The sequence below is a fragment of the Pleurodeles waltl genome, chromosome 7 (genome assembly GCF_031143425.1).
Source record: "Pleurodeles waltl isolate 20211129_DDA chromosome 7, aPleWal1.hap1.20221129, whole genome shotgun sequence".
Classification (NCBI taxonomy): domain Eukaryota; kingdom Metazoa; phylum Chordata; class Amphibia; order Caudata; family Salamandridae; genus Pleurodeles; species Pleurodeles waltl.
The window spans coordinates 389,312,065-389,331,122 of NC_090446.1; the positions used below are offsets into that span (position 1 = coordinate 389,312,065).

Genomic DNA, 19,058 nt, shown 5'->3' on the forward strand with positions numbered 1-19,058 from the left:
GGCACCCCTCCCACGTCGGGAGGCCATCCCCAGCTGAGCCTCCACCGTCTTCTTGCTCCAGCGGCGAATGTCCTCCCATCTTTTCCAGCAGTGGGTGCTCCGTCTGTGGTAGACCCCCAGGGTCCGAACGTCCTTGGAAATGGCACGCCAAATATCTTTCTTCTGGTGGGCGCTGACCTACATGAAATGTACAGGGAAAGAAGAGAAGTCATTACCAACTGCACCGTCAAAGTGAGTGGCCCCCATCCCTACCCTTGCCATGTGACACATGCACTCACCGTCTTACATGCACGCAGCACTCTGCCCCCTTCCTTCTTACATCCAGCCCTCTCCACACAGGCATAGCCCATACAACATGCTCCCTGCGTACTTACCTGTTTGTCTGGAGGACCATAGAGTAGTATGTACTGGGGGAGGACCCCATCAACGAGCTTCTCAACTCCTCCGATGTGAAGGCAGGGGCCCTTTCCCCAGACGCACGAGCCATTGTCTCTTCCAGACCGAGGTCACAGCAGCACTTGCAGTGTAGGTCCTCTCCTTTCGAAGATCAGGTATCGAGTGAATGAAGTGATAGAAAATGGCGGTCACGTCTGCGGCGGTGCGTACTATCACCGCCGGCGTACATCGTCATTGGCTCCTGGGACCCATAGGGTCCAATGTTAACCAATGCAGCATTGCGCCGCGGTCTCCGACCGCCTACCGTGACGGTGTACAACGCCAGCGCAGTTACCTCACATCCCATTGCCCACTTTAGAGGTCAGGCAGCCGCCATTTCAGGGGTCCACATGGCCTCATTTTTAACTGCGTCACACATACAGGCCACCTTTTGTGTATGATTATTGTTCTGTGTAAACTGTGGTTACGTACCTCTGAGTTGTTTGACTCTGTGCTTGCTGTTGTCCTTCATAGGCACCATCCGCTGGGACATGTGAGGAGATGGCGGCATCCTCCGGTGTACCGACCGTTGGTGGACCTGTCGACACTGGAGGAGTGACATTTGATAATCACCTACAGGTTTGACCGTGCCACAATCCAGGAACTGTGTACCCAGTTGGAGCCAGACCTGATGTCAGCAATCCGCCATCCCACAGGAATCCCCCCTCAAGTGCAGGTGCTGTCAGTTCTCCATTTCCTTGCAAGTGGGTCATTTCAAACAGTGGCCATGGCATCAGGGATGTCCCAGCCTATGTTTTCCAACGTATTGTCCAGAGTGTTGTCTGCCCTTCTGAAACAAATGCTGATCTACACCGTTTTCCCTCAGGTGGAGGATTTGCCTACAGTGAAAGGTGATTTCTATGCCCTGGGACATATCCCCAACATCATAGGTGCCATTGATGGGACCCATGTGGCTTTGGTCCCCCTCCCACAGGAGTAAACAGGTGTACAGAAACCGGAAGAGTTCTCATTCCATGAATGTACAGATGGCATGTTTGGCCGACCAGTACATCTCCCATGTGAATGCCATGTTCCCTGGCTCAGTGCATGACGCCTACATCCTGCGGAATAGCAGCATCCCTTATGTGATGGGTCAACTCCAGAGGCACAGTGTGTGACTATTAGGTGAGCCCCTGGAAGCAAGACAGTGGGAATGGTTGTCTGGGGTTATCCCTACAGGTTAGTGTGTGTCGAACAGTTGTCCCTCGCCATTTGCAGGTGACTCTGGGTACCCCAACCTGTCATGGCTACTGACCCCAGTGAGGAATCCCAGGACCAGGGCAGAGGAACGCTACAATGAGGCCCATGGGCGAGCTAGGAGGGTGATCGAGCGGACCTTCGGCCTCCTGAAGGCCAGGTTCAGGTGCCGTCACATGACAGGTGGATCCCTATTCTACTCACCAAAGAAGGTGTGCCAGATCATCATGGCCTGCTGTATGCTTCACAACTTGGCTTTGCGACGACAGGTGCCTTTTCTGCAGGAGGATGGTCCAGATGGCAGTGTTGTGGCAGCTGTGGAGCCTGTGGACAGTGATGAGGATGAAGCAGAGGAAGAAGACATGCAGAACACTCAGTGATCCAGCAATATTTCCAGTGAAACACAGGTGAGAATACAATCCTGCCTACTACATGTACTTTTACACTACTACTACTTTCCTGTCTGTCGTTTTCACCCAGTGTATGGTCACTGAGTTGTCACTTTCCCTTACGGTTTCACAGATGTGGGTCCCACTGTGTGTCATCTGCTTACATTCCTCATGGACTAGAGCTGTGTGACATAGGTATGTTGACATTACTATTTCAAACGCATTTTGTTACTATAATTGCTAATACACTATTTCGAAATCACAGACAGACTCCAGATCATTTTGTGCTTTAGGTGTGTTTATTTCAATGCAAAATATTGGAGGGGGAAGTTAAATGGTGAGGGGTGATGGCAGAGGAGTATCCATGGCAGAGTCCAGTCTATTAGTCTCACAGGAGCATTGCCCATATGGGCCTATGGAAGTGGAGCTGGGGCAGTTTAATTATGGACAGGGTGACAAAGTGGGACAGTAGGATGACAACCAGGGTGGTCTCATTTCTTGGCGGGGTCTTGGCATCGTTCTCTGTCTTGTTCCTGGATCTCAGGGACCGTTTGCGGGGTGGTTCTCCCTCTGCAGGGGTGGGGTGCTGGTGTGGTGGTCCTGTGGCGGGGCGTCCTGTCCACTAGCGCCGGCAGAGGTGGTGGGCAGTTCATCGTCCATGCTAGTGTCAGGGGCCCCTTGTTGTGCCACAGTGTCCCTCCTGGTGTTGAGTACTTCCTTCAGCACCCCTACGATGGTGCCCAGGGTGGAGCTGATGGTTCGGAGTTCCTCCCTGAAGCCCAAATACTGTTCCTCCTGCATGCGCTGGGTCTCCTGAAACTTAGCCAGTACCGTTGCCATCATCTCCTGGGAGTGGTAGTATGCTCCCATGATGGAGGAGAGGGCCTCGTGGAGAGTGGATTCCCTTGGCCTGTCCGCCCCCGTCGCACGGAAGCCCTCCCAGTTCCCCTGTGTTCCTGGGCCTCCGTCCCCTGGACCGTGTGCCCACTGCCACTGCCCCCAGGTCCCTGTTGTTGTTGGGGTGGAGGGTTATCCTGGGTTCACTGTAGTGGTGGACACACAGCTGATTGACGTGTCCTGGGGACGGAGGTATGGGCCCGCTGGGTGGATGCTGTGCTGGTGTTTCCAGAGGGGGGAAGCTTTGTGGTGGCCTGTGCCTGTGTGAGGGGAACCGACTGTCCAGAGGTCCCCGATGGGCCGGGCTGGTCATCTAGATCCAGTTGGACAGAGCTGCTGTCATCACTGTGGGCCTCTTCTGTGGGTGGAGTGGACATGTCTGGACCCTCCTGTCTGGTGATGTTGGGTAGGGGTCCTGCAGGGGTGGAAAGGCATGATTATTGCATCTGTGTGTGCCATGGTGTGCAATGGGTGGGAGACCGTGTACCCCAGTGCTGGCATTCCTGTGTGGGAGCTTGTGTGATGATGGTTTAGGGGGGTGTATGGCTAAGTGCAGTGTGCATGCTTTAGTGATGTGTGTCCATGCTTTGTTGTTGCATGCAGGGCTTGGTGTTGGGATGTGTGGTTTGTGATATTGGGACATTTGTGAGGAGTTGGTGTGATGGGGGTGAGGGTGGGGGTATGTGATGGCATGCAGGTAGGGTGGGTGATGTAATAATTAAGATTTGTCTTACCAGAGTCCATTCCTCCAGCTACTCCTGCGAGGCCCTCTGGATGCAGAATCGCCAAGACCTGCTCCTCCCATGTTGTTAGTTTTGGGGGAGGAGGTGGGGGTCCGCCGCCAGTCCGCTGAACCGCCAGGTGGTGTCTTGAGACCACGGAACGCACCTTGCCCCGTAGGTCGTTCCACCTTTTCCTGATGTCCTCCCGATTTCTTGGGTGCTGTCCCACTGCGTTGACCCTGTCCACTATTCTTCGCCATCGCTCCATCTTCCTTGCAATTGAGGTGTGCTGCACCTGTGATCCGAATAGCTGTGGCTCTACCCGGATGATTTCCTCCACCATGACCCTGAGCTCCTCCTCCGAGAACCTGGGGTGTCTTTGCCGTGCCATGAGGTGGTGTAAGTGATGTGTGGGGTGGAGTGTGTGGTGATAAGTGTGGTGATATGTAGTTGTGTGTTGTGTGAGGTGCGTGGAAGTTGTGTGGGTGATGTTGTTATGTGCCTGTGGATGCTGTTGTACTTGCTGGTGGTGTCCCTCTCTGGCCTTCTTGCTGTATTTTTTGTTGTGGGGGTTTGTGGGTGTGATTTATATTGTAATGGGTGTGTGGGAGTGGTGTGTATGTGTCTCAGGTGTGTGTATTTTGAATCGTCCAATGTGGCTGTGTTTTGTATATGTGTGTGTATTTTGAGCGCGGCGGTGTGTACCGCCAATGGAATACCGCGGTTGAAAGACCGCCGCGTGGATTCGTGTGTCGTGATAGTGTGGGCGTATCTCTGTTGGCATGACGGTGGAGGTTTTGTTTTTGCCAATTTATCACTGACCTTTGGTGTGGCGGACTTGTGTGGGTGTCTGAATTTTGGCGGATTCCAAGATGTGGGTCATATTAGCTGTGGCGGAGTTCCGCGGCGGTGTGTTGGCGGTCTTCTGCACGGCGGTAAGCGGCTTTTACCGCCAGTGTTGTAATGAGGGCCTTCATCTCAGGTTAGCGATCCATCACGTCCCAACAGATGGGTCATAAAGATTGTTCAAAATGGCTATACCCTGCCTTTTCTCTCTTCCCTGACTACTATTTTTCACACACCAGAAAATATTTCAGAGGACCATCGGTCCATCCTGCTACAGGAGGCTTGTCTGTTACTCTCCAAAGGTGTCATAGAGAGGGTAGCAGACTTGGTAAGAGGCAGGGGTTATTACTCTCCCTTTTCCTTGACCCAAAGTAGGAAGTGGGACCTCAGGTCTATCTTGGACCTTCAACCTCTGAATGCCCTCCTGCAGAAGGGCAAATTCAAATGCTCATGTGGCCCAGATTCTGATAGATCAGGACTCTGGTGACTAGATGGGTGTCCTTGTACTTGTAAGACGTGTATTTTCACATACCTGTCATGCAGTCACGTAGGCTTATCTGTGGTTGTAGGTGGGCCAGGAGCATTTTCGGTTTTCTATACTACTCCTTGTTCTCACCAGCACAACTTGGTTGTTCACAAAAGTTGATGGCTGTGGTCGCTGCCCATCATTAGAAGTCTGTCTTTCTGTATCTTAACAACTTGCTGCTGTAGGCAGGCTCCCCACAGGCAGTCATGGGCCCCACCTTAGAATGACAACTGAATTCTTGACAACCTTGGGGTTCACTATAAATGCGCCACCTGATTCCTTCAGAGGCTTCCATACATTGGGGCAACCCTGGATATGAAGTTCAGGGCTTTTCCTCTTCAGCAGCGAGTCCGAGACATTTGGACTATGATCATGATATGTTGGGCTCAGTCCTGGAACACAGTGAGAGCGGATCTGAGGCTTCTTGGTCATGTGCATCGTCCTAGTCAACTATTTCAGGTGGCACATGCATGCTCTGCAATGGCACTTGAAGTTCCAGTAGATTCAGCATCAAGGCAACCTTTCTGACACCATCAGGTCTTGGAGAAGATGGCCCAAGTTTAGCAGTGATTGCTGCCCGAACGAAATTGGTCCAGTGGCAGGCCCCTCTTCCTTCCCCACTCAGAGCAGAACGTGGTGATGAAAGTTTGTCACTGCTGGGCCGGGGATGGGGATGTCATCAGGGGGAGGTGGAGGACAGAGGACTCTTGCCTCCAGCTGAAGGCCATCTGTTCATCAGTCTGCTAAAGCTGTGGGACATTCTTCGAGGTCACAATGTCTTCCTACCATCCATCAAGAGACAGCTGGTGCAGGTTCACATAGAACACCACCACCATGCAGTTCTGCAGCAAGCATGGCAGAAGGGGACCTCTAGAAATGGGGTTTCTGGTTGGCTAGGGTATGTACCTCAGCGTGTCAGAACCCACCACTCTAGTCAGGGTAAGTAGATTACATGCTAGAGATAACTCTGGTAGCTTTGCACAGAGCAGTCAAGCTAGCTAAAGAGGCAACATGTAAAGTATTTGTGCAAACTCAAGTAATAATTAGAGTAAAAACACCACAGGAGAAAGACTCCATACAGGGGTATATTGAAAACCGCTATTCTTTATCAGCATGAAATCAGGACCAAAACAATCAAAATCAAATAGACATTTAGTTAGGTATGTGCATTTAGTTAGGTATAATTTAGGTGGGGACTAGTTTCAGAGCCTTTATGTTACTGCTGTTCTAGTGCGTGCATTCCTCTGCTTTAGACAGCGAGGGCTTGTTGGGCCGTTCGGTGGTCGGCCTGAGTATGGGAGTCAAGCCTCCCCAGAGTAAGTACTTTTTTAACTGGCAAGAGTGCAGCGGAAGCGCTGAGGTGCCTGGGTCCCCCACCATGTTATGTTATATTAACCGGATTTTTACAGCGCATGGCTAACGACAGGCCTCCCAGCACTGAAACCATGCAGGTCGTGTTGTTGTCTCTGTGACAGTGTTGGCGCTCCTCCTATGGGTCAGGCAGTCCTCGCACTTTGGCTGCACCGTTGAAGCACCTGTACGCTTCTAGGCAAGGGATTACGGTTTCCCTCAATGGGCCTGCGCCGTCAGGAGGGTAGCACGCTGCTGTGGGGTCTCTGTGCTGTGGGTGAGTGTGGCGGCTGAAGTCCTCGTCGCTGGCCCACAAACTTGGTGTTGTGGCTCCGGGTCAATCCAGTGTATGGTAAGGTGCCTTGGGGATCAGTCTGGCAGTGTCCCCAACTCCAAGGAGAGGATTCAGCGTGCTAAACCACACAAACAGGTGGAAGTGGCCCCATACTGCCTTAGTTCCCAGCAGTGATACCGCACTCCAGGCCCCAGGGTTTAACACTCTGTTGCCACGATCACCAAGAGAGCACCTCGCTTAGCATTGTGGCAGGGGAGGGTAGATGGGGCAGAGGCCCAAGTGGTATCTTTGCAGATGTTTCATGTCACAAAGACCCTTAATCAAAACCAGGGGCAAGTCAGCAAACCCTTGGAGGTAGTCTAGAAGGGTTTAAAAGTCCTTAAGATGCAGAGTAGAGACCACCAGGAAGGCACAGGAGGGCAGAGCAGCACTTCCTGGGAACAGTCAGGTCTGGCAGGATGAAGATCCTGGCACACAACAGTCTTTACTCCAGCAGGGTTTCTTTGGGTCCAGAAGTGTCTGACTTGAGTGGGTCAAGAGACCCAGTACTTAAACTGACAAGTGCCTGTGAAGTGGGGGTGATTACAAAAGAGTTCTTGTGAAGTGCACAGGCCCCCATTTCAGGTCAGCCTCGGCTCCAGACTGCCAGTGGGAGGTAATCTGCCCCTGTGTGTGGACTCTAGTCACTACCCTTTGAAGAGTAAGTGTGAATCTTTCTCAACCTCCTCCCCAGGAAGACCCATCAGTATGCAGATGAATACAGATGTAGCTGAGTGTCCTGTGTTGTGGATCTCTGAATGGAGTGCACAAGTGTAGCTAGTAAATCTGACCTTACCAATAAAGAGGATTTATTATTACTATTCCAGTGGTACTAAACAAGACGCGGCTACCCTTTACAGATAAATTGAAAATGCTTGTGGCTGCACGAATGTTGCCATGTTTTAGAGGGGAAGCAAGTGCACTTTAGCACTGCTTAGCAGTGGTAAAGTGCTCAGAGTCCTAAGGCCAACAAAAAGATACAGCAACAGAACAAGAGGTAAAGGCAAGAAGTCTGAGCTAAAACTACCCTAAGAATGCCAGGTCCAACAGGTCTTTGGTGCTTTGCGTGGAGACCTTGCATCTCTGGAGGTGGTTAGCGTACCAGAGCATCTTCCTGACCACAAATCACTTAACAGTATTCCTAAGTGCCAGAGTAGAGCACTGGGCAGACATCGTTTGGCAGATCACATGTGGCGTCTGCATCCCAATTTGGTGCAGGGCGCCTCCCAACAATAGGGAGACCCTTGACTAATTTGTTTGCCACTGTTGAGTACGAGCAATGTCAATAATTTTGCATGTTGGAATTTTCACAAGAAGGCTCGTTCAAAGTGTAATAGAATACTGGACTCCCAATACACCTTACTATTTCTACCTTTCCTGCCCGGGTTCTGAAGATCAGAAACTGCTGGGTCCAAGTCATCCTAGAGACCCTATATATGTTCTGTGCTCAAATTACCACTCACAAGTAACTCCTTTTTCATTAACAGGGCACGGTCTTCCACCTAGATCTACACAGTCATGCTTGTAGATCGAGATGCAGCAGTTGACTGCTTTTGAATTGCTTTCTTACAGATGTAGTGGTCAGACAACTTTTTGTTTGTTTAGTCTACAGCTCAGCAAGGCCTTCCATTGAGCACCACAATAGCTTATTTGGTGGCCCTTTCAGCCTTTCTACGATTGTCCAGCCACCAGTCCTTGTTCAGATCACGTGTTGGGATGTGGTTTATTAAAGGTTTAACACGTGTTTCCTTCCAAGCCGTTTTTGATGCTACTGAGGTACCTTAACTTAGTCTTGACATTTCTCGTGTCCCCCTCTTCGAGCTGATGCATAATTAATCACTACATATCCTGCCCTAGAGGGCCATCTTCCTCACTGCAATTACTTTAGCTTGTCAAGTAATGGAATTTTAGGTACTTTTCATTGCAACGTCCTCTACCACCTTTTTCTGAGACTGATGTTCTTCTGTTAGAGGAAGTAGCCATTGTCTGCTTTTCCACCTGATGGTCTTCTGAGCTAAGGCAGTGCCCTACTGTGGGAAACAGCAGCTTTAGTGCCACATGTGACAAAAATCTCTCATTTGCTCCCCACTTTCCTAGGGTTTCCTCGATTTGTTCTTATCTAAACATTTTGAAAAGATTTATTTTTTATTTATTATCTCTGAAACATAATTATACTCTCATCCAGGCCAAGCCATAGTAGTTTCCTATCTCTACTATGGCAGTGCCCTCTACCAGGGTCTTCCACGCCATCTCATCCTTTGTCTGCAGGTGGTGAAGAACACTGCTACCAGTCTGCTTCTTGGAATCTCTCCTAAAAAGCCTGTCACTTGCAGTCTATCTCAACTTCCCTAGCTGCCCACTGTAAAGTAAGTGGGGTGTGAATGTGTGTGTGTTAAAGTAATGTTATAGTTAGGTAAAATGTTCAGTGACAAAGTAACGTTTCAAACTAAAAACAAAACCACAAAATTCATCAGTTATAGTTATCTCTAGTAACTATAACTCGCACACCTGCCATACATTTCAGTCCTGGGGCCTAATTAGGCTCAGGGAGGGGGAACTGCACGCCCCCTCCCTTAAATATTGGGTCATGGGGTCCCCAGAAGCTTATTAGGCTCAGGAATATTTTTAATATTTGTAATAAATAAATTATGCCACAGATTCACGGATGCTCTGCGAAATCACTGGAAATAGGCATGATCCCCACGAACAGGCCTAGGGGGTCAGGGCAGTTTAATGCATCCCTGATCTGCCCACTGTATCTTTTATGTGTTTTTGTCTTAGGATTCTGGACTGAGTCCTGAGTACTAAGATGGCTGCCACCACTTCCTGGTTGATGTGGTGGCATCCAATCAGATCTCAGCTTGAGATCTGTCGGATCCGCAGAGGCTCCGCGTCCCTAGATATACAGTTTTTTGAGCATTAATTGGTTCAAAAACTACTGAACAGATTTACACCCGATCACAAAGGCACTCTTTCTGGAGCATGATGTAGCTTTCTGTCAAATTTGGTGTAAATCTGTTCATGCTTTGGAATGTAGCTGTATCTAAATTTCCTATGGAAAAATGAATTAGGAATACGTGTTTTGGGACCCCACTTTTTCTTGGCCCCTGCTTGACGGATCACCCCAAAACTTTCCATGCGCAAACTAAGCAAAAAGTAGCACTTTTTTGGAAAGTTTTGTGGTGATTCATCAAACAGTGAAAAACAATATTAGCGACACAAAAAAGGCATTTGTTTGGAGGCAGCCCCCTTAAGGAATGAGCGGCCTCTTGCCTTTGTTCTACATCTACCCTACTGAAGTTTAGGAGATCCCTTAAAACCTAGCTTTCTACAAATATTAGGTTTAGATTTCTTAACCATCCCCGTCATCCTGAATCCTAGTGCCGAGCACACTTCTGTGTATTTGTAAGCTTTACAAATTATGAAAGTAGGAGGTCCTTACTCTTCTGATGTTTTGCCTTAGGAGGACGTATGTGATAAGGTAAAAGTGGTGTGAATTGTCTCTGTGGATCAGGCTGCTCACTAAGTTGACAAGTGACAAAAGACTGCAGTGAAAAGAAGCAGGATTGTTCTGAAGGCTGTGACAACATAGCCATTCAGTTGCATGGAAGAATCTCACTATGAAGAGTAAAAAAGGAAGCCATTAAGAAGGAAGAGAGAAAGGAAGAAACACATAACCTAAAGAAACTGCCCCCTCCATTTGTTCGCTTTTTGTATGCTGGGCCAAGTATTTTGACAGTATACAATTAGGCCACTATCACCAGCTTGTTTTTTGAATTACTAAGAGCCAGCCAATCGTCCTACATCCATGCTTGAATCATTTCCCATTGCCAGTTATCTGGTATTTGCAATATCATAACCACGATAGTAGTTCTAATTTTCTAATTTGATTCAGAGATGCTGTTGAATCCATCTGCTGGCCATTCACAAGGCCATGAACTTTCTGGAAGGAGGGAAGTTCAGAGATATATTGTAGGTAATATTCCACTCACCATCAACCTGGATGAATGCCAGTGTATACAAAACACACTTGTCCCCTTTATTTGAGTGTGGCAGACTTTGCTGCCTCTCTACTTTATGGCCTATCAGTAACATTTTTGACAGTGATATGTAAATCCTCTCATGATATAGAGGGTATTAAAGCATTCCGTTTGTAACATTATATTCACCTTTATGCATATTACTAATTAGTAATCACATGCATTATCACCAGAAGATATCTTAGTGCTAGAATTCACTGAAAAAATGATTTATTGCTCCATTATAATCATCTCCACAGGTCGCAAGGGTTTCTTCTGAGTCTCCTCGCAGGCAGTGCCCAGGTGTCTGGTCATCAAATGAAATTTACCATGATCAGTGTTTATGCCCCTCAATGCCAAAGTCAGGATAACCTCTTCTCAACCAGGTGTCAGATTTGCAAAGCGAAACTAACTTTTATCAGGATTGCTCTTTCTGTTCACAAACTGCACCATTTAAACTGTTCTCCATTTGATTACAAAGTGATTGATTCATTTGGTTTCAGGTCATTCGATTCTCCCTTCCTGATAGCTTTCTATTGCTGAAAATAATTTTACTGTATGAAGGTGACTTCATGAAGCTGCTGTATGTAACGGATAGTTCTACAGCTTCTTAGTAAAATTAATCCTACTCATCTTGATATTGACTTCACTTTATTATCTTAGGGTAAAAGTCCCCAGTCTTGCTGATAAACACTATTGGTTTTGTCAATGATTTTAGTCATGTTGTGCAGCTCTTTGGCTGGTGTACCTCATGGCTAAAAGTAAACAAGCACCACTGGCAAAGCCAAATAGTTTTTTGCTTATGCAAGACCTATTGGCTTTCTCACTGTTTTTCTTAGACATGTTATACAGCAAAAGGAGCTCCTGTTTTTCTCTTCGTTTGACTGCAGTCGCATTTTAATAGTCATTGTTCCTGTTGCACATAATTATTGTATTCACAAATAATCAGTAATTTCTGTTTATGTAAATTAGTTGCAAACCTTTTGCAGTTACAACACACACACATATAGCACAATCATTGCTTTGATTCATCATCCAAAACAACATTTTTGTTATCAATGACAATCATGGAATCTATTCAAAGATTTAATGTGCTTAACAACCCAGTACTGCTTTCATATATACTTAATCATTGATTGTTTTCCCCAGTTGCAGAATATGATTACATCTCATTACATGGGGAACAAGAAGACACAGACCAGTTGGACTTTGACAAATCGTCCACAATTCCACGAAACAGTGACATCAGTCAGAATTACAGACGAATGTTCCAGACCAAGAGACCTGCTTCTACAGTCAGCCTTCTTGCAGATCCAGAACCAATTGTACGGTCTCCATATGTGGCCACCATTAGGAGGAAACCGTCTGGCAAACCTGTTTTCAGACGTGGCACAATAAGTGGCATGCCAATCCCAATTAGAACACCTGTGGTACCTGTAGGTGCACCAAACTATGTAGAACTTACTGCAGGGCCCTTTGGTGGGCGGACTAACAGTGAGGAGTTTGTAAATTTCCAGGATGTAAGAGCTGATCTCCCTCATGTGAAGCATGGCATCTATACCTCAGCCCAAAGCCTTAACGCCATTCAGTCACCATACTGTGCTTTTGTACCAAACCCCTCGTACAGTTATTCCATGCACACAAATCAATCACCCACAAGCCCACAGAAAATATCAGTAAACCCCAGCATAAAACTGGCAGCAGTAACCAGCATTGTAGAAAGTAGGCCATTACCTCAAACTGCTATACCTGTTAATTTTCAGAGAATACAAAGTACAGATGGCAGCTTAGAATCAGAAGGACCCCAGTCGGATTTCCTAACACCAAACGAGACGAATATGTTAGCTATGATTCGAAGAGGAGTAAAGCTAAGAAAAACAATAAGTAATGATAGATCAGCTCCTCAGATTAAATAAGTAAGGATGTGTAGCCACTGAAAAGCACTGTGTGTGCTACTGTACCAACTGCCTGAAAGAATAATATTTTAAATATGTAAGGGTAAACAACTCTAGAAGAAGGCCTTCTCGTAGATGTAGAGTTTATAAGATGGATCTGTTGGCTTTGCTTACATGTAGATTTAACGCTCCAAAAGTAGTTGTCATCAAAGTGACCAGTGCCAGCTTTAATGATACATTTCACTTTCAAAATGAGTAATTTGATTGCTCAACTCTCTTGGTGCACAGTAGTTATGAAACACAGAAGCAAACTCTAGTTTTCCACTGTATAGTTTGTTTTTGAAAACAAAGTAACATTTATTATTGTGTCATTTTAAAAGAAAGACTTTTCATGCTTAAGGAAGAGAAGCTACGTTGGCTCCTGCATTGTTCCTTTTCATAATTTTGTTTCTTAAAATAAGTAGTATGCACATTTTGCAATTTGCTTTTAAATCATATACAATAGCTTTAAGAAAAAGTAACAGATTTTTAACAAAAAACAAATTATTCAGCTCTGAAAATAGACTAGTCTCTTTCATATCATAGTTTTATTTTTTACACTGATGATGCTGTATATTTGTATTCTTCAGGAGGAATATATAATAAGTTCAGGGAAGAAGTATTCCTAAGAGTGCTGTTTCTTTTGTTACATGCAAAACATTTCCTGGCTTGCTTATATTTTTAATAAAACACATGTATTGGAGTAAATCCTAGTTTCAAACTCTGGGCGGTTTGTTCTATGGCAGAGTCAAATCTTCATAGGATACCCCGTGGGCTTTCTTTTGAACTTGGAGAATTGACATTGATCCTCTGCAGGAAGAAAATTGCATGTCTAATGAACAGTCAATATCTGAGAGAAGCATGTGAAAAGATGCCTCAGTAAATGCTCATTACAGTATACGTCCCTTTGCTCTGTTAAGAATGTCCACATGCTATGCTTTAGCTTGATAGGGATGACGTTCTGTGGAAGACGAACTTTATAGAAGGGCCTCTTATTACTTGTCTGACAAACATCAGCAAATCTTCAAGATCATCTTCGTTTAAAGATATCATCCATACCCACACAGTCATGCACTAAGGGTATTCGGAAATACATTCTGAGAGTTGTCAGTATACAAACATGTAGTAAAGAACTGCCAGAAACAGAATGTGTGCCAAAGATTTCTCTTTAAAGACTCAATATGCAGAAGATCTACATCTGAAAAGCTTTTCAATGTAGTTAACTTGTTATGGAGAAAAACGCACTCGCCATGCAGCTAGCTGCGATAGAAGAGGTAAAAAAAAAAAAATGTAGAATGGAGCGCATTAAAGTACAAGTGTTAGCAGAAATTAAAAGGATCATTTTTGTTTCTAAATCACAAATGTTCTAAGCTCACTTGCGTAGGTTAGGCGTGTGCACATTTCAATATTATTTGAATGCTAAAGCATGCAACCAGGAGGATTCCTGTAACTGTTTTGCTTATTTACACTTGCAGAAATTTTGGTCATGCACAGAGAATTTCAAAACTCAATCCTTGTTTTTTCAGCATGGTAGTTGGCGTAGTCGAAGGGAATTTCAGCTTCTTTTAACCTATTGTATATGTTCTACTGTGCATGTATCTCTGAATGTTTCTTTATACATAGTCAGTTGTGGAGCAGAGATGCAAAAAAGACATGCTAGGTTTTAAATTACGAATTACTTTGAAAGGTACCAATGCAGCAAAACACTAAAATTTGGCATTTTGCACAGTTTTCAAATTGTACTCAGGTTGAACACAGCCTTTCAGCTATGAGAAATAAACCTTCATTCCATTTTTTATATAAAGGTTTGGGATCACTATGTTATTACATCCTATTTTACAAAAAACTTGCAGTTGTCTGTTGGTACAGAGCAACGTGGCAGTGTTTTGAAATATACAATATATTGCCTTTTCCAGTTTTTCTTCAGGTGATTGACGTAGTGAACATCTGCAAGCTACACACACTAACAGAATGTTAAATTTGATAAGAATGCTTCTTGACATTTAAAGTATATTTTGACTTGGTAGTGAAGCAAAGTATTTGGGTTATTTCAGTTGTGTGCATTGCTCTTGCGTTTGTATACTGACTAATCAGTCGTAACAGCAAGAAACCAAAAACATAACAATGGGTAAGAGTATTGTAAATATAAAGCTGATAGTTTATTGCACATGGCAGTGCTGTGTTTGGGGAAGTAGAAATGTCTGAGCAAGTTTAGAGTTAGTAACGTCAGTCATGTGTTTTGTCTTGGCAGCCACTTTAAGCTCTTCACAATTTCACATGGGGGGAGGAGATATGCGAATGGCAACTTTCTGTACAGATACAAGGCCCTTTTAAATAATGTCTTTTATAGTTTTGCTAATCTAAGGTAAAATAATCTATTTTTGTGTATGTGCCCGATTTTAGCATTCTGTGAGAACTATATATGAGGAGAGTACTGTAATATGCAGTTTGCAAGTTTTGTTGAAGTGTAATGCAGGTGGGCTCAGCAGGACTGAGTTCAACATTTAAATATCCATCTATATTTTAGGAGTGCTCTTAATACTGTATTGATCAACCATTTAAAAATGGTCACCTGGGCGTGCTTTTGATCAGTTAGCTGAAAATACTATTTCTCTATAGAAACCCAGTTTATAGCATAAATGTTAGAAGATTTTACTGTTGAAAATAGACATATAATGCAGTTAAAGTAAAATGGCAATACAGTGGGTGGCGGAGTGTGAATTTGATGATTATTTCAAAGCTTAGTGCTACTTTTGAACCACATAATGTAGGAAAACATTTACCACTTACCAATTGTATTTTTCATCTGTATTCATAGACATGCTAAATTTGAGTTTGAGGATTTTTATCCATTTCCTGCTTCACAACCCTGAATGTTACTTAGTGCTGCAGTGGATGACACTATGCCAAAATGAAAAATTGAATGTCAATATTTTGAAATTATTTACTTAAAATGAATAAAAAATGTTTTAAAGAAGACCAGGCAAGGCACAAACTTTGGAACACACAGGTATATATATATATATGTGTGTTTTTTTAATTTTTCAAATAGAGTCCATACATTTTAAAATTACATGTTTGCAGGAATTTGTATGTTTTAGTCATGAAAGTATACTGTAAGTAAAATGCTTTCAAAGATTTTATACAACACTGAAATACCTGGGTTATGTAGTATAGCTAAAGAATTTAAAAATGTATTTTTCTGCAGTTGTAGACTATTGATGTGGCACTATTGCATTCAGGATCAGTACTATTAATTAGGCAATGTATAATTAATTTGTTAAAGTGAGTAACTGTATATGTTTGTTTTATTATTTTGTATGAATATTTTTTGTTTCTAAATGGAGACATTACAGCCTTAAATTAAAGAAGTATTGTAAATCTATGCCGAAGTGACTCTTCTCGGTTTGCATAGCTTCTTATAACTGATAAAATAATTTTTAATGTGGTGATACTGGGACAGGGGTTCGGCTGTCATGATCTAGGTTAAGCACCTACCCTTGAATTTGCAGTTGAATGATTGTTGTTATATGAATTTGACAGATTCTCGAACTGAGAAAGTTGGGAAATGAAACGGCTGACTCTGGTATATGAGAGGCTGCAAAACAGCGATGTTACTAAATGTCGAGTCACTTTCTCCCAGTGCCATACAATAGAGGAGCCAAGCACCCCATTGCATAAATATCTTGATTGTGTAACTTGGGGCTTCAGAGAGACTATACCGACTGTAGCTCATCTTCTAGTTCGCTGTCCCAGTTTGTTGATCGATTGTCTTCTATTTTATTTAATCTCTTTTTCCTAATGTTACTACTAGGATGGTGAAAGATGTGATGGCATTTTTTTATGCAAGGTTTACACAATTAATATGTATTCTCATAATTTTAACTTTATTATATGATCCAGGTGGTATAAACTTTTTTTCATATATTTTTCTGATTGTAATGTATGAACATCATTCATGTCATTTTCTTATTGCATTATGAGTTTTGGTAACTGTCTATGGTGAGCTGGCTATAATAAAAGAACTGAATGTAATTGAATTGATAAGATCATATGCGTAAGGTACAAAAACATGAAACATTTTTTTACTTGCATAAATCCTGGATGCCCCTCAAATTGCGAGGATATTGTAGAGGAAATTGATTATTTTTTACTTCTTACGAGGTGTAGGACCAAAATAAGAGATAGCAGAAAAGATTTCTCTTACTGAGGAGAGGGGTCAAGTATCCATGTGTGTCACTCGATGAAACATTGAACCATAAAAAGGCTGAAAGGCATGACTACAGCTATGGATCTGCAGATTCAAGTACAGGAGACAGTAGCAGCAGCAGAGTTCATTAGAGACTGTGAACAAGTTGATGCCCAAGGTGGAAGACTGGAAAACACTATGCGGGCATCCAGACTCAGTGATTGGGGTCTCTCCAACCCTAGATAAAGAGAACATTAAATTACTTTTGTTGGATTTTTTTCCTCCACTGAGATCTTTATGGGTTTCTCACAGAGCCGGTTGTAATGCGCAGACCTATTGGAGTCTACAGAGGTGCTTCGGATGCTCCATTCAAGGGAACTAACCTTGCAGACTTCAGCTCCATTAGAGAGACGAGCTGACAAAAACAGCTGCAAATCAAAAGGGTTACTGTAGAGAAACTATGGGGTTCACTTGTTTCTTGCTCTTTCACCAGTGACTGCATTAAAGGAAGGAACTTCACGATGTAAAGGAGATAAATTCACAATCCGTGCATGTGTTTTCTCACCAAGATGTCACCCGATAATTCCTGGAGTCTGTGAAATGCAGAAACCCTGGCGAACATAATGCTTCTGTTCCCTGAGACGTATAAGTTGATTGACTTTCTGACAACTGTTGCATGCTTGTTTGCACTTTTGTCTAGGACTGTGTGATTCAGAGTTTCTGTAGTGTAGGTGGGGGTGTCTTATGGAGGTTCGTCTTTTTAGTTCATTTTGCCTAGTTCCTTTCTTTGTTTTATTGGACTTAAGGTGGCAATATATGATCGAGTTCTCCCACGCTCTTGCACCTCCTTTGTTTCTTTAGCTGATGATCTCGGGGACAAAATGGTAGTTTAATTAACCACATGTGATTGTTTGTAAATCTTATGAACTAAAATGGGGTAATGACTTTACACTTCTAAAGCCCCTGTGTATATTGTTCTACTTACATTGCACTGCGTTTTTATGGATGATTACTTCTATAAAACGGTTTAAGCCTGAAAGATGATGTTTTGTAAATGAAGATCTGCTTTACATTTCGATGCCACAGCAAGTTAGCCAGGGATTAACAGGTCTTATGTTGCAGAGAGCAAATTGGCATCAGCATCTGAGACTCAGAGGCCCAGATTTCCTAAAATTGTGCAACACTGTGTAAATGTCAATAGAGCTTCGTGAACAAGAGTAAACAAATGTGCAAGGCTCATGTCATCTGTGGCAATCCGGTAAAAACTGATTTTGCACGATGCTGAGCCTTCCACCATAGAGCAAAAGCAAGAGTGGTGTCTTCCTTGAGAATTGGACTACATGAACACCACCAAGTTACACATTTCTAAAGGCAAAAAACTGGCCATGTGCAAAACGTGTAATATGTGTAATTTTGTAGAAATATTTTTTATTGGTTGTATAAAAATCATGCGAGTTTACTTTTTCCATTGACTGTGCAAACCTTCATTTGGTTGTATGACTATACACAAAAGTAGGCTTCACTACTTGGAACTTCCTGGAATTACATGGGTGTTTGCACAGTTTCCAATCCGTTACGCCTCATTTGCATATACTGACAGGGGTTTGCTGCTAGGTAAAGATGTATTGTAGAGTGCTTGCAGCAAGATTTTAGTGAAAAACGCTTTTGTGTGAGAAATTTGACATCACCCTTTCCACCGCTTGGCTGCGCAACAGAGCAAAAGAAAAGTAAATATGTGCTTTACAGAAAAGAGACTGTAGGGTTGTGTTCGTATATTTGTTGCATTTGTAGAAATGCTATCCTCAGTCCGACGTGAAGAAAAGTGCTCTACCTCTAAATAAAAATATTTCAACACAATATAACCATAGTTTCAAATGAGAGTTATCGATTGACAGTAGCACCCCTCCATATTTCCTCTCAAAAGTAAAAACCGTTCCTGGCACTACCTTCACCTCTTCAGAGAATTCAATGGCATTAGGATACAGAAGTGTCTGCTCAAGAGATCCAAGGAAGTAACATGGAACATCCCACTTTTTAGCCTTCCCAATCGAGCAAAATCATGGGTCATATGGCAAACCATCGCAACGTGGAGACCACCTGCTCATTGGGATGCCTGGGACATCAAGGAAATGGTATCTCACACATTCTCACTATTTTAAAGGAATCCAGATTGTATCAAAGATACGATGTAGCGTGGGTTTCCAAATCAGGTAGGTATTT

General features: G+C 43.9%; 1 protein-coding gene across 2 annotated transcripts in view; it reads left to right on the plus strand.

The window, feature by feature from the left end:
• Nucleotides 1–16,034, plus strand: part of LOC138304101 (protein MTSS 1-like) — a 545,913-nt gene extending 529,879 nt beyond the window's left edge. For both annotated transcript variants that reach the window (XM_069243840.1, XM_069243841.1), the window contains one exon: nucleotides 11,865–16,034. In XM_069243840.1, coding sequence (XP_069099941.1) covers nucleotides 11,865–12,631 — 767 coding nt within the window. In that variant the 3' untranslated portion in view covers nucleotides 12,632–16,034. The remainder of the gene's footprint in view (nucleotides 1–11,864) is intronic.
• The last annotated feature ends 3,024 nt before the right edge of the window (nucleotides 16,035–19,058 follow it).